A 14,871-nucleotide genomic window follows, 5' to 3' on the forward strand; every position below is an offset into this window, starting at 1 on the left:
ATGGCTGAGTACAAGCTTGAGGTGTCAACAGGTGACCGGGCATTTGCAGGGACAATAAACTGTATATATGTCACCTTAATTGGAACTAAAGGAGAGAGTGAACGCACACCTTTGAACACTTTTGGCATACCTATTATTGCTGGAACGGTAAGCTCATTTAAAGGGATGTGTTGAGTGTTGCCATTTACTTTATTTAAGAAGGAAAGAAAGGTCATTTTTCAGCAATGTTTTTTGGAACGCATGCATCCTTAATTTGTGTTGAAGTAAATTTTAGCATTGAATACTACTTTAACATAGATAACACTGGCCAGTCTCTGAAGTCTGGTGTCTGCCTTGCTCAAAAGAACCTCAACAAGTTTCCCTGACCATTTTTACCCCTTTTTTTTTCATACAGACTAAGGGCTACCCTGTGAAAACCAGTTTACATCTTGGGCAACTTCTATTGGTCAAACTGGAGAAAGAATCTTTTTTATTAAAGAAAGCAGATGTTGCATGGTTCTGTTCTAAGATTGTGGTGACTACTCCAGAGGGCGATGTCATCCTTTTCCCATGCTACAGATGGGTGTCCAATGGGAAACTGATAGAGCTGAGAGGAGGGAAAGGTGTGTTCCAAATAAAATTGACACTATAGAGCACCAAAGTCTGACATCACTGCCGCCAGAGGGCGCTATCCCCCTAAGTTATTATTTTTATATTGGATTTCCCATAGTAGTCAGGGGATATTAGCAGAATATTTTCCAATCTTGGAATAAATTCCTTACCAAAAAAAATCTTCGCCAATGTGTTTGTAAAGGTGTCTAGTAACACATCTCACAAAGACTGAAATGCAGTCCCCCTAGGAGAATTTGACAGCTCCTTAAAGTTGGGGTACCCACCATAAACTTGGTTAAAAAAAAATCAAAATTTAATTCAGTTTTAAGTAGCATGTGAGGGGTCAAACTAGGGTGTTTTTATGATTCTGAATCCATTGCAAGCATTTGTTTTGCACCAAAACCACTCCTTGGGCTAAAAACGGCCATAGCCATCCTTTTCCAGGTATACTTTTTGTGTAAAAAGCCCATTGAGATTGGGGGAGATTTTGGTAAGGAATTTATTCCGAGATTTTTTTAATATCCCCTGACTATAGGGGAATCTTAGATCGTCATATAAGAACTGTATTCCAGAAATAAACAAATCAGCCGGGCGATTATCAAATGTGACTCGATATCATAAACGACACAGAGTCACATACCTGACAAAATCTCCTGGGTGGTTTGTTTATTTTTGGAACACAGTTCTTATGACACGATCTAAGATTCCCCTATGGGAAATCCAATACAAAAAATAACGCCATGACCCAGGGGTAGTGGGAGGAGTGGACTTTGGTACTCTATAATATACACGGTAATTGTGGTCAAACATTCACTCCCATTTTATGTGATGACTCTGATGTTTTCTTGATGTTTTCCATGATCTAACTATTAGTCTTCTTTATCCTCAGCCATGAAGGCCTTTGAGGATGACCGTCCCCTTCTGACCGACCACCGAAAAAGAGAGTTAACGTGTCACAAGGACTTGTACCAGTGAGTTTTATGTGTGCACAATTACATACTGCAAGAAGGGTTGTCGTTATAGTGTCAAATGTACAAATATTACGTTTTTCATGCTGTCATTCCCTACAGGTGGGAGACATTTGGTGAAAGACTGCCACACGTCACCACTTTTAAAGACAGTTCTGAGATCCCTGATGAAGACCGTTTCTCAGCCTCTAAATCTTTAGAATTTGCTTTTGCAAATAAAAGGACGTGAGTCTATATTGTTCAGGATCCCTACAGTACATACTGCATAACAAGGACAAATAGACCTAGTATAAAATGTTGATGAAAAATAGTGACTTATTTTTCTTTTTCCAGTAAGGTTGAACTCAAACTGAAGGGAATGATAAACTCTACTGAGCAGTGGAAGGACATTGAGGCCATAAAAAATGTTTTCTGGTTCAAAAAGACACCAATGTCAGGTAGAAATGGACTCTAACGTTGGTAGTATAACTCACTGGAACATTCCCATTGAATAACTACAAGGATTATTGCTTACATGCAAGTAGGGTATAATTAGCCATGTTGCATTACATCCACATCTGAGAATGAAATACTCTCTGACCATTAGGAAACAGAAGCATTTATATGCGGTGTACAATACATTATAAACAAAACATTTACCAATTGTCATTCCTGTAGAGTATGTCTCCGAACATTGGATGGAGGATGACTTTTATGGATTCCAGTTTCTGAATGGAATCAACCCAAATATGATTCAGTGCTGCTTGGAGCTTCCTCACAACTTTCCAGTCACAGAAGAGATGGTGAAGCCCTTCTTAGACAGCGGTAGCTCTCTCCAGAGGGAGATGGAGGTATGGTGTGGCTTACGGTGTATCACTATTAATTTGAGCAGTTTCAATGAATGTGTTAATGCTTGTGACATCCAGGAGGTACAAATATGTTGTATCTATAATCTAGTTTCTTCTCTCACACAGAAAGGCAATATATTCCTCTGTGACTACAAGGGAATGGTTGGATTGTCCACTAAGGTGGACAATGGTGAAGTTCTGCCTTTGACACCTGGTCTCTGCTTGTTTTACATGAACCCAGAGAATAAACTGATGCCCATTGCAATTCAGGTATTTCACTGATGAGGTCATCCAGTTACTGTATAGTCACACTGTCAAAGGAATATGAGCATTGTTTGACTACTACTATACTTGACCAGTCTAAGGACGAGACACAAAACATTTCGAGCCCGAGGTTTTTACATGAAAATGTAAAAGAAAGATCTTTGCTTTCCTTTTATCATCCCAGCTGACCCAACAGCCCTCAGAGCAGAATCCAATTTTTCTGCCCAGTGACCCAGAGTGTGACTGGTTGCTGGCCAAGATGTTTGTGAAACATGCAGATACCATCTACCACCAGTTTGTGTGTCATCTATTGAACACTCACTTTTTGGCAGAAGCATTCGCAGTTGCAACTCTGCGAAGCTTTCCAGTGATTCATCCTCTCTACAAGGTGAGAGAGAGAGAGCGAGAGATCACAACTAGGTCATATTATGGCTATGACCTATGGCTATATAAATTGTATAGAAAATTTAACGTACATTTGAATATTGTACCACTGTGTAGAACATGATTCTGGGTTTGCGATGAATCTTTGACATGGTTCTTCTTCCTTCTTGTCTATCCAGTTGCTGATCCCGCACTTCCGCTACACCTCCCAAATAAATGTTGTTGGCCGCCAAATACTTCCTTCACCTGGAGGACCTTTGCATAATGTAAGAATAATATTCACCTGTGTCAAACTTGAACTGCTGATTTTCTAAATTGATTTTTAGTTTTTAAAGTCAACAGTAAGAGATATTGTCCAAACTAAGGCCCTGTGTCCAACACAGTGTTTTTCCCAGCTGATAAAGCAAAGTGCTCTCATCCAAAACGCCCAGAGTTGAAAATATTTCAACTCTCGAGCCGATACAAATGCCAGATGTGAATGCGCAGCGCAGAATAGATGTTCAGCGCGGCGTTCTCATTGAAAACAATTCGAAACATAACACAAAAAGGAAGAAACACCTTTGTCTACACAGTCCCTAACCTTGTCTAATGCTCATTATTTATTTAGAGTTCGCTAACACAAGAGGGTCTCATTGAGCTCATGGGAAGGGGTCATTCTGAAACAACCTACAGCTCCCTCTGTCTGCCAGAGAACATCAGAGCACGAGGACTGGAGTCTGTCCCAAACTTCTACTACAGAGATGATGGACTGAAGCTGTGGAACATCATCAACAGGTGATCATTAACCATTGTTGTGTGACCCTCATTGAACCAAGCACGTTGGCAAAGACCGCACTCATTTAGATTGCAGGTCCTTACCAGACTACTGCTACGGCCCTTTAACAACTTTAACCCTGGCATTTCTATTTTGGGAATGTCATTAGGCAAAAAAAGGAACGAAAGAAATAAACTAATCCGAAAATGTTTTGAAAATGATGTACATGATGTACTATATTTGTCTCTGCAAGGCCAAAAGACATGGTGAGAGAGTATGTTTTGCACCCCGTCCGTCCGTGTGTGTGCAGGTAATCTCCGGCACCGTTGGCTTGATCGCAGCGAAACCGTTTTTTGCCTTTTATAGTGCCACCAGAAGGCCGACTTATATAAAATAAAATAAAAGATATTACTCCTTCAGATTGTATCCAAATTTCACACAAATCGGTAGACATTGATCTCTATAGTCATGTGATCGAGACGGATCTGTTCAATTTTTCATATTCCATCTTGATTGTCTAAGATTGACTAAAGTTTGCAGGAGTGGCCCGTTTTGAACAAAATGTTGCAAATCATGAACGCAGCGTCCGATTGCGGTGAAACTTGCACATTTGCACTACGTTGAGGAACAAATGCCACCCTTTCAACATTGCCCTATTACAGCGCCACCAGGAGGTCGACTTATATTTAAAAAAAAATGTATATAACTCCTTCAGATTTGATCCAAACATCACGCAAATCGGTTCACATGATCTCTTTAGTTAAAGGTAGGGTAAGTGATTTGCAATTATTCAAATAATTGCAAAATGGGTCTATGTTCTGATAGTGCTCGTTACTATAGAGTGTCCTGTCCAAATAAGGAGTCTCCAATGTCTCTCCAGCTCTTTATTAAACAGAAAATGCATTTTCAATGCTCTCTCCTGATTGGCTTAAAATGTGTCACCTACCTGAAAATGTACTATATTCTGTTTACTAAAGAGCTGGAGAGACCCCTGTGACCGAGCAAACGCTCTGTAGCAATGATTACTATCAGAATATAGTACTTTAACCTTTTTCTTTTTTTTTATAAAAAAAATCACTTACCCTACCTTTAAGTGATCAAGACGGATCCGTCCGATCCGCCAGATTTTTCACATTCCAGCCTGATTGGCGAATTCCAAACATTGCTGGCCCACACTAACCTACCTGACCTGGCGGAGACCTGTGCTCCGAGGAGCACTTTTTCTAGTTTTGTGGTATTTTTGTGGTTAAGTGGAATAGTAGTCTTGGCAATTTGTGGCTTGACCCAAAATAAATTGCAATAGTATCATTCAGGATTTTTTTAATGATCCTTAGGGTCATCCAAATAACTTATTAAAAGTTTTCTAATACAGTACTTAGTGGATCAAGGTAAATTTAGGGGTTGAAATTTTGGGCTTTCATGCCTTCAGCGTCTCATTAGGTTAAATTGGCATCCAAGATGGCTGCCGGGGTCTTTAAATTGCTATATCTCAATTGAAAAAAATTATACAAAATATTTTTCTATTTATTGTGGTATCTCTATGCATGCTTAAGAACAGACTAAAAACCTAGGAAAATATACCTCCCGGAACGGTGTAATTTCATTTTACTCCCACATGAGCAGTGTGGCACAAACTAAGTGCCAAATGCGGCAAACAAATGGGTGTTGGGGTATTGGTACCCCAAATACAAGCAGAAGACATTAAAATATCCTCTCAAAAAGTGTTTTATTGGAAAGATTGACCCCCAAAACTCAATAAAATACACCAAATATGTTGGATAACTCTACATAAACCCTCCAATATTTAACACCATTTGACCAAGACTGCACAGTTTTTAAAACCTCAACTTTGCTTTTGACCTTGACAAAAGTAGGTTCCACTAAATCCATGAAGGAAAACTTTTAATATATGATGTACTGTAGGAAGGTATTGGGACCAATAAAAACTTTGCAATCACATTACTATTGCAATTTCTTTTGGTTGGACCTTTCTTTTGGCTTAGATTGACTGGCCTATAGTTGCAGGGGCAGGAGGATGTGTTACACATGACATACAGTCACACCCAGGAGCCACTTGATGTGATAACATGTTCTTGTATCGTTTGACTTCCTTGTTGTTTATTCTCTGAATTGTCTTTTTTGGAAATTTATGAAGTGAGGTTTTATGAAAGCTATTAAAGAGAGTGATGAGCTTTCGGTGTTGACACCAATATCTGTCATTTTATGACATAATGTTGTATAATTATCTATTTAATCTGCATAGAAATGTATATAACTATAAGTTTAGGCCAGTGATATTTAAATATTTGTCATAATGTATCTCCAGCTTTGTGAGGGCAATAGTGGAGCACTATTACCCCTCAGACAGTGATGTGTGTAGAGACTCTGAACTCCAGGACTGGATCAACGAGATATTCACCCAAGCCTTCTTAGGAAACAAAAGCTCAGGTATATTACTTTTCCTTCAATCAATGATAATGCTATTTACAGTAAACAGAAAACCGACGGTATGCTGTTGACAAACTAGTTAACATACAGTAGTAAACATAATCTTTAAACAGTTGTAAAGCTTTGTTTAATGTTGCATTTACAGTATATGGCAAGTGTTCACAGGACCTTTTTACATGTGTCTAAAAGCCGGACTAAAGCCTCCTAGAGGCTGTGCTTCTCCTGACACAGACGGAAGCGTTTGAACCGATTGATATTCATTCTCAGACATGGTCTAATATGGCTTCCAAGTGGATCTCGGAAGTCATGTGGCCAGCCTATGACATCATCGATTAAAGTTTTAAAAAGTAAATAGAAAAAGAAAAACTTCCCAGTAGACAGGAAATAGTGTCCATGTTGTGCGTTGAACTGTGCACAAAGCATTTCATGGGCACTAACTTTTCCATCTGTGCCACGATTGTCATATTGGGGACATGAGGGGCACTCAGGTGGTCCAGTGATAAAGTAGGTGCCCACTGTGGTACCACTGTGGTACATCTAGCTTTGTCTATACGAACACAATTGGCCCGTGTTCGGGGGAGGGAAGCCGGGTGGGGAGGGTGAATGGGAAATAAAAAAGAGCCCAGAGTGGCATCTTCTGCATCCCTCGCCTCCAAATGCACACAGCCAGTAGGCCAAGGAAGTAGGCTACCTTATTTTTCACATAATAGGTTTTATATTCTTTGAAATATGTTTTTATTTGATGTAAGTGAATGGGTGTTGGATTGGGCTCTACCCATTTAGCCCTGGAACCCCATTACGTAACTATACCTTTCAAGTCGGGAACCCCTTTATGTACAGTATATAGCAACATCATTTTTTTGCTTTTTTTTTTAGATAAATATTTGTTTTTCAGAAAACTTAGGTCAGGATTTAGAAGGCGTTTTTAGAATCGGCCTCAGGTCTTAATGGGTTAAACCTTACACAAATATGAGTCCATGTGACATAGATACAGTATTCAACTTGATTATTGCCTTGAACTTTGACCTTTTCATCCCCATAGTTAATCATCTTCAAGGCGGCCTGCTAAGCATTCCCTTCATGTTTCTTGATAGTTTTCAAACAAACACACAAACTTACAGGACCGATTACAATACACTGTCACGCATTGCTGCAGGTACTGAACTGTAGGGTGTAAGGTCCTGAAGATCTGAGAGACCATAAGTTTCTATCAAGGGTCAGCAATTTACTGATAGTGGTGCCAGGCTAATGCCTTGTAAAATTAACTTTCAAGTTTTTACTTTACTTATATTCATAAATTATCAAAAAAAAACATGGATTTGTGAATAGTGCAATGTTGGTGGTATTTCTCAATTGGAAAATGCAAGGCTGTGATTTAACCTGCTATGAAGTCAAAGCTCCAATAAATAATGAATGCCCAAGCTTCAAGATATTATAATGTCTGTTGATGTTGCTCTAAACAGGGATTCCTGCAGCCTTTCACACTGTGGAGGAAGTGATCAAGTTCATAACCATGATGATCTTTACTGTGTCATGTCAACATGCTGCAGTCCACAATGGGGTGGTAAGATGAGAAATTATTTAAATTATGCAAAATACACACCAGTGTTAATCGAGCAAACAAAATGGTTCAGGGCCAACGCCCAAAGAGTGCTTTTTTTTATATGGAACAATCACACATGGCAGATTACACATTACATGACAGAAATCTGTTAAGTATGATGCACAGGATCTACTGACGAGGTCAGTTGGCTGGGTCACATACAAACACTATGGGTTCACTCCAAAATATGTCTCCTATAGCCTCTACATTGGTTGCACGCACCATCACCCAGAGTCCTGTATTATATCTCTTTGCCACATGAATGACAGAATTATGGCGGACGGTATTAGATCCTGGCAGATTTGTGCTCTACTGAGGGCACCTTAAAATGTGCATAATGACCCCAAAAGACATGTTTGCAGTAGTTGTTGAAGCATACTTTTATATGCTGCTTTAGTTTGGCTGGTTTTGTCAACTTAGCCACCAAGCGGCTATTTATAAGTAGATTTCACTTCACCACATCTCACAACCCAATGCAATGGCTAAGACAAGACCTTCAGTGATCCCGTGAGGGAAATTAAGTCGCCATGGACAGTACAGCAGCTAAAAAAATCACCCAGTGTGACGTGAGTGGTGCCATATATATATATATATATATACACACACACACACACACACACACACACACACACTCACACCCTCAGCAGTGCCTGTTGAACTGCTTGTTTCTTGGCAATTAGTCTACTGAGTGACCATTGTGTGCCTTGTTATATATCTTCATAGCTAGCGGCACAAAGGACTGTCTGAGTCTGTTTGTTGTCTGTTTAATTGTGATTTGTTTTATTGTGACTTTTAAATATGTGCATTCTCTCATCTCAATTTTAGTTTGACTATGCATTGTGGGTCCCAAACTGCCCTCTCCTACTGCGTAAAGCTCCTCCAACCATTAAGGGACGGTCTAGCATGAAGACTATGTTTGAGACACTTCCGAGAGTTGGAGAGACAGTCAGACTTTTGGCATTTGATTGGGCACTCAACCAGAAATACACGGACTCTGTAAGTTTTACTAGGCATGGTTGAATCATGTTGCCATCATGACTGATGAGCAATAGCTGTGAGACTTTGTTTTCAGTGGTGGAAAGTGACTAAGTACATTTACTAAAGTACTGTACTTATTAAAAATTCTGAGGCACTTATACTTTACTTGAGTAATACTGTATGTTAATTTTTCAATACTCTATACGTGTGCAAATATTGTACTTTTTACTCCTTGTTACTACAGTAGTTACTTTCTAGATTAGATTCTTAATGCAAAACAAACATTGATTGATTGAAATTTTTATTAGGCAAAAATAATGTAAAACATAATTTATAATACTTTTGTCTAAAAGGTCCGTCCAAAAAAGTCCTTGCGGACTTGTTTCCGTTGAGGTCCTTGGTATTTATTTCATAGACATATATATAGTAGCAACCAAACAGTTCAAATAACACCAAAATACAGAGAAAATAACACTGTACAAAATATATATAGATATATATATATACACACACACACACACACACACACACACTACCCTACTTTTACTTTTGGTACTTAGGTATTTTTTTAATACCCCTTTTACTTGTAATAGAGATTTCTACTTTTACTTACAGTAAGTAACAAATCTGTGAACTTCTTCCACCTCTGGTTGTTTTCCATCTTTTCCAGATTCCCCTGGGTTCATATCCTGATGAACACTTTGATGAGCCTGCCCCAAAGCAGATGATCAAGGAATTCCAAGCAGAGCTCTCCTTCCTCAGTGACGCTATTGCAGCAAGAAACACAGGACTGGTAGTGCCTTACAACTACTTAAACCCTACCGAACTAGAGAATAGTATAACCATTTAGTCTGGGAGTACAGCATAACATTGCTTAACTCCCTCCCTGTGACCCTGATGAAGGCATTGGTCATATTTAGCCACCTAATGAAGCATTTTTAATCATTCTACATCAGAAAACAGTATGTTTACTTCTTGGAGGCCACATCCCCTTACTGCTTTATTGTAAGACTGATTATTGCCTATTTTTAAATCTACAGTTAATCATCATTCAGACTATTGTTCATGATTATATCATTCTTTCAGATGAATTATGTAGTTTCATTCAACATATAGGCTACATCAACTATTTATGGAAATGCAAGATTTTGGTTTCAAAGTATGATTGTTTGGTTTAATGAATAAAGGTAAACTAATAATGGTCAATCTTTTTCTATTCTACGTAAAATGCATGATATGCTCTACTCAATTAAGTAAGCATTGCCACTAATCAGGTGCAGTTCTTTTTTTAGATTTTAATGTTTGAGTTTTGACTTGGCCTGTGTTTTTCATGATATTCTGATGTGTGTGCACTAGGTATATCTTTATGCTATTTGTCTTATTTTGTAAGCTTATAGAGATACACTTTGGCCGTATTTGCTCCAGAAGAGATTGATAACATTTGTTCCAGAATTTCAAACTAAACCTGCCAAGAACACCGCAAATAATCATGTGACTCGCAAGCTTGTAACTGTGGACACATTTCTGAAAGGTTGTGCAATATGGTGCAAATGTAGTGTGTTCTGAAGAAAATGCAAACTGGCTGAAATTAGACAGGCAGAAATGCCTGTAGATATTAACTGTTTCTCATGAAATCCTCTATTCTTTGAGACACACATCCGGGTATTTGACCCACAAGCACCTTTGATTCCATTCCCCTATTCGTACATACTAGGACATGACGTCACTGTAGCTAAAATAATTGGCACACTATTACTACTACTTAATCATCACTAATAGTGCAGCAGTTAAGCTCATTATATGGAAGGTATTGTGCATTTTAGGAAAGAAGCATGAAACTTTCAGCATATCATCTACATACCCCAAGGTTTGATTTCAGACGTGGAAGCACTTTCAGATTGACCTCTGGTGACCTTGAGTGGTCATTGACCTCAGAATTGCATTTTTGGCACTTTTTGCCCCATTTTTCTCCATTATAATAATATATGCTTGATAAATTGTCAGTTTTGTTCTAATAAATGAAAAATGAAACCTAATAGTCACTCTACAGAAATGGTGATTATTACTATTATGATAGTTCTGTTATGACATGTTATAACATTAAAAACATCTAGGAGAGAGAGAGCAGCAGTAAAATAAAGAAAAACAAGAAAGAAAGTGCTAATGCATTCAAAGTGCAATATAGGTACAATGCTATTCAAAGGTGCTATTCATCTCATGTTGGTTTTGGTTTTGGGGGCAGTATATGGTGAGCGTTCAAGGTTCTGATGGTTTGGGGAAGAAACTGTTGGACAGCATGCTGGTGCTTTTTTATTGTCTCCGCCAGGCCGAAAGGCATGGCGAGAGAGTATGTTTTGCCCCCTGTCCGTCCGGCCGTGTGTCCGTCCGTGTGTCCGTGTGTCCGTCATTCTGTCATTTTGTGTACAGCTAATCTCCGGCACCGTTGGCAGCGAAACTGTGCACACACACTCCCTGGATGCCAGAGCAGAACCTCTGCCCTAAATTTTTCAAATTAGCCTTTTATAGCGCCACCAGGAGGCCGCTTTTTGCAAAACACATTTCTTGACAGTACTCCTACAGATTTTATCCAAACATCACGCAAATCAGTACACAGTATCTCTATAGTCATGTGATCAACACGGATCTGTCCAATTTTCCATATTTCATCCTGATTGGCTAAGGTTGGCTTCCAAAGTTTGCTGGATTGCTCCGCTTTCAACAAAATGCCTCAAATCATGAACGCAGCTTGCGATTTCCGTGAGATTTCACACGCACATTCCCGCTAGGCCGAGGAAGAAATGTCACTTGAAAATGTTCAAATCAGCCTCATGGTGGCGCTATAAATGGACGATTTGTGTTTTTAACTATAACTGCACCGATCTGCATGAAACTTTGCACGCACACTCCCTAGAGGCCAAGGAAAAACAACTGACCTGCATTTTTCACATTTGCCTTTCATAGCGCCACCAGGGGGCCGACTTATGTAAAACACATTTTTTGATATTAAGCCTTCAGAATTTATCCAAATTTCACGCACATCGGTGCACTTGATCTCTATAATCATGTGATCACGATGGATCTTTTAAAATTTTCATATTCCATCCTGATTGGCTAATATTGACATCTAAAGTTTGCAGGAGTGGCCCGTTTTGAACAAAATGCCACAAATCATGAATGCAGCGTCCGATTGTGGTGACACTTTGCACGCACATTCGCACTACATTGAAGAACAAATGCCACCCTTTTAACATTGCCCTATTATAGCGCCACCAGGAGGCCAATTTTGCAACACTTTTCTTTTTTATATTACTCCTACAAATTCAAACATCATGCAAATCGGTACACATATAGTCAAGTGATCAAGATGGTTCCGTCCAATTTTTCATATTCCATCCTGATTGGCTAATTCCGAACATTGCTGCCCCACAATAACCTACCTGACCTGGCGGAGACCTGTGCTCCGAGGAGCACTTTTTCTAGTTTTTTATTTTTTTACTTAAATTTTTATCCAACCCTTATTTTTCACCCGGTGCCAATTTTCTAAGTGATCCTGGGCATTATACTCCCCTCACCAGCCCGACGCTCTTAAACCTCCTATCAGATGGCAGTAGTTCAAGGATATGGTGGGAGATAATATGGTACCATTTCTGTCAGAAACCTGTCTACGACTACCAGTGACATCGATGGGGAATCCAAGCTAATATAAACTGCAGGCTTTATATTCCTGGAAAGTTTGCATGCTATAATAGAAGCCATTGTTCTCGCATTAATAAAGAAATAAATGAAAAAAATTAAAGGCAACTGTCCACAGCCCTCCTCTGAGACACAGAATGAGTAGATAAAAATGGTACCATAATGAGCATGAGTGAGTACACTTGGAACCATAATCTAAGACTCAATGGTCTTTTTCACTCTCTTCATCTTCTCTCTCCTTATTCCCTTCAGCCTCCTCATCTTCGTTGTCTTCATCTTAGACCATGGCAAAATTCAGACTTCTGCTTCTGTAAGGTTATTGCTGCTCAAGTGGTCAGACATGAGGTCGTTAGGGATTAAGGGTCTTGCTTATGTACACCGACATATTGTCAGGGCTGGGAATCGAACCTGGTACCTTCTGTTTCCCAGGTGGCCTCTCTACAGCTATGGCCCCCCTTCTTCTTAATGGGTTGTAGTGGACCTCTCCTCCTTCACACTTACATAGTCAGTCTTACAGAATGGTATCTGCAGTTTATTTCACTGCATGCCTTCAATGCTCTACAGCTGCAGCTGGAGCCATTGCCTGGGAGTAAACATTGGGCATGACAGCCCCTCCTTTAGCAACGTCCCACCCGGATGTAGTGATGTCTCTTTCCTCTGCAGGTGGCTCGATCCGATCTGCAGCCTTCCACAACATGACCTGCAGATGAACATGCAGTATACTGTGTGCAGAATCATATTTGTCTGTCAATACAATGCGAAGAAGAACTCTGCACCGGTATCTTTTAGGTCACTGTGCGTGGCATCAAGTTCCCCAAGCACTGTATTGAGACTAGTCATGGTACTTTCTAGGAGTACTTTAAGCACATACCTTGCCCTTCTCACAGGGTAGGAGACAGTATCACATCCTAACAGGTTCTTGGAGGAGGACAACCACAAGCATCCGATAAGCACAGTGTATTTTGTCTAGGATTTACCATTGAGAATGAAGGCGATGCCACCGCAAGCAATGCTTTTATCCCAGAAATGTTCATCAATGTTCCACTGCAACCAGGGAATGACATCAGAGTGCCAGTGGGCATCATGCGGGGATCGATGATGGTAAATGGACTGCATTTAAATAGCACCTTAGTCTTCCTGACTCTTCAAAGCACTTTACAATGTACTTCACATTCACCCATACTTTCACACCAATGGTAGAGGAAACACAAATACAATACCCCTACCTGCTCATTGGGAGCAGGTAAGGGTTCAGTGTCTTGCTCAAAGACAGGAGGAGCCAGGGATGGAACCTGGAATCTTTGGATTCCAAGACGGCCGCTCTACCTCATGAGCCACTGCCACCCCGCATGATGACAGACTTATATCGCACTTCCAGTCACTCAAATGGATTATACATGTCATGACGCTTGAGGTCCAGTGTGGGGTTCATACGCTTTTCAGTGATTTCTCAAGGTGTACAAGGGTTGTGAGCACAGGATCCAGGTGAGAAGGTGGAGAATCGATACATGGACATGGATCCAGATAAATTGCTTTTTTTTTGGCAAGATTAATTTCTGGACATTCAAAAATAGACTTAGTCTCTAAGAGCACCTTTCTAAATTGACTACCATCTAAAACAAGACTTTTTCCTGGTCTTGGGCCTAATTATTACATACTTTATGCAAATTGTGCAAATGAGGAAAGGTTGCATGACTTCACCATGATAATAGATGAATTTCTGCACATCACAAACATGGGCTTTGACTCTTAAGTCACCTTTCTAAGTTAACTGGACGCAAAATGTTAGCCGCAAAATGTTAGCTATTTCCAGGTAATTTGCTCATTAAGCGATACATTTGCTGATTATGATTATTACTCAAATTGCCCAATATGCAACTTTTAGGAAGCTTAAACTCATCTGCTAAGCCTATATATGACATTTTAATCATAAAGGTTTACAGGAAACAACATTTCTGGTTTTAACATGGGTTTGACAGCCCAAAATGTGTACAGCCTCTGACAAGTCTCAGAGGTCAATTGAGAAATGCTTCCACGTCTGAAAACAGACTTCATGACATATAGAAACACTGTAGGAAGTTTCATGCTTCTTTCATAAAAAGCACAATACCTTCCATATATGAGATTATCTTCTCATTAGAACCCTGAACGCTCACCATATACTGCCCCCAAAACCAAAACCAACATGAGATGAATAGCACCTTTGAATAGCATTGTACCTATATTGCACTTTGAATGCATTAGCACTTTCTTTCTTGTTTTTCTTTATTTTACTGCTGCTCTCTCTCTCCTAGATGTTTTTAATGTTATAACATGTCATAACAGAACTATCATAATAGTAATAATCACCATTTCTGTAGA

At 39.6% G+C, this 14,871-nt stretch overlaps 1 protein-coding gene across 1 annotated transcript; it reads left to right on the forward strand.

Moving 5' to 3' along the window:
• Positions 1-9,667, forward strand: LOC308088933 (hydroperoxide isomerase ALOXE3-like; the record flags this gene model as incomplete). Its single annotated transcript, XM_080433515.1, has 13 exons — positions 1-21; positions 395-602; positions 1,481-1,562; positions 1,893-1,996; positions 2,217-2,389; positions 2,513-2,656; positions 2,835-3,038; positions 3,214-3,300; positions 3,642-3,808; positions 6,115-6,236; positions 7,700-7,800; positions 8,665-8,835; positions 9,488-9,667. The coding sequence occupies 13 exons, from the start codon at positions 1-3 to the stop codon at positions 9,665-9,667; spliced, it is 1,764 nt and encodes a 587-aa protein (XP_080289641.1).
• Positions 9,668-14,871: the final 5,204 nt, after the last annotated feature.

This window comes from Gymnoscopelus braueri (genome assembly GCF_963280865.1).
Source record: "Gymnoscopelus braueri genome assembly, chromosome: 7".
Taxonomy (NCBI): domain Eukaryota; kingdom Metazoa; phylum Chordata; class Actinopteri; order Myctophiformes; family Myctophidae; genus Gymnoscopelus; species Gymnoscopelus braueri.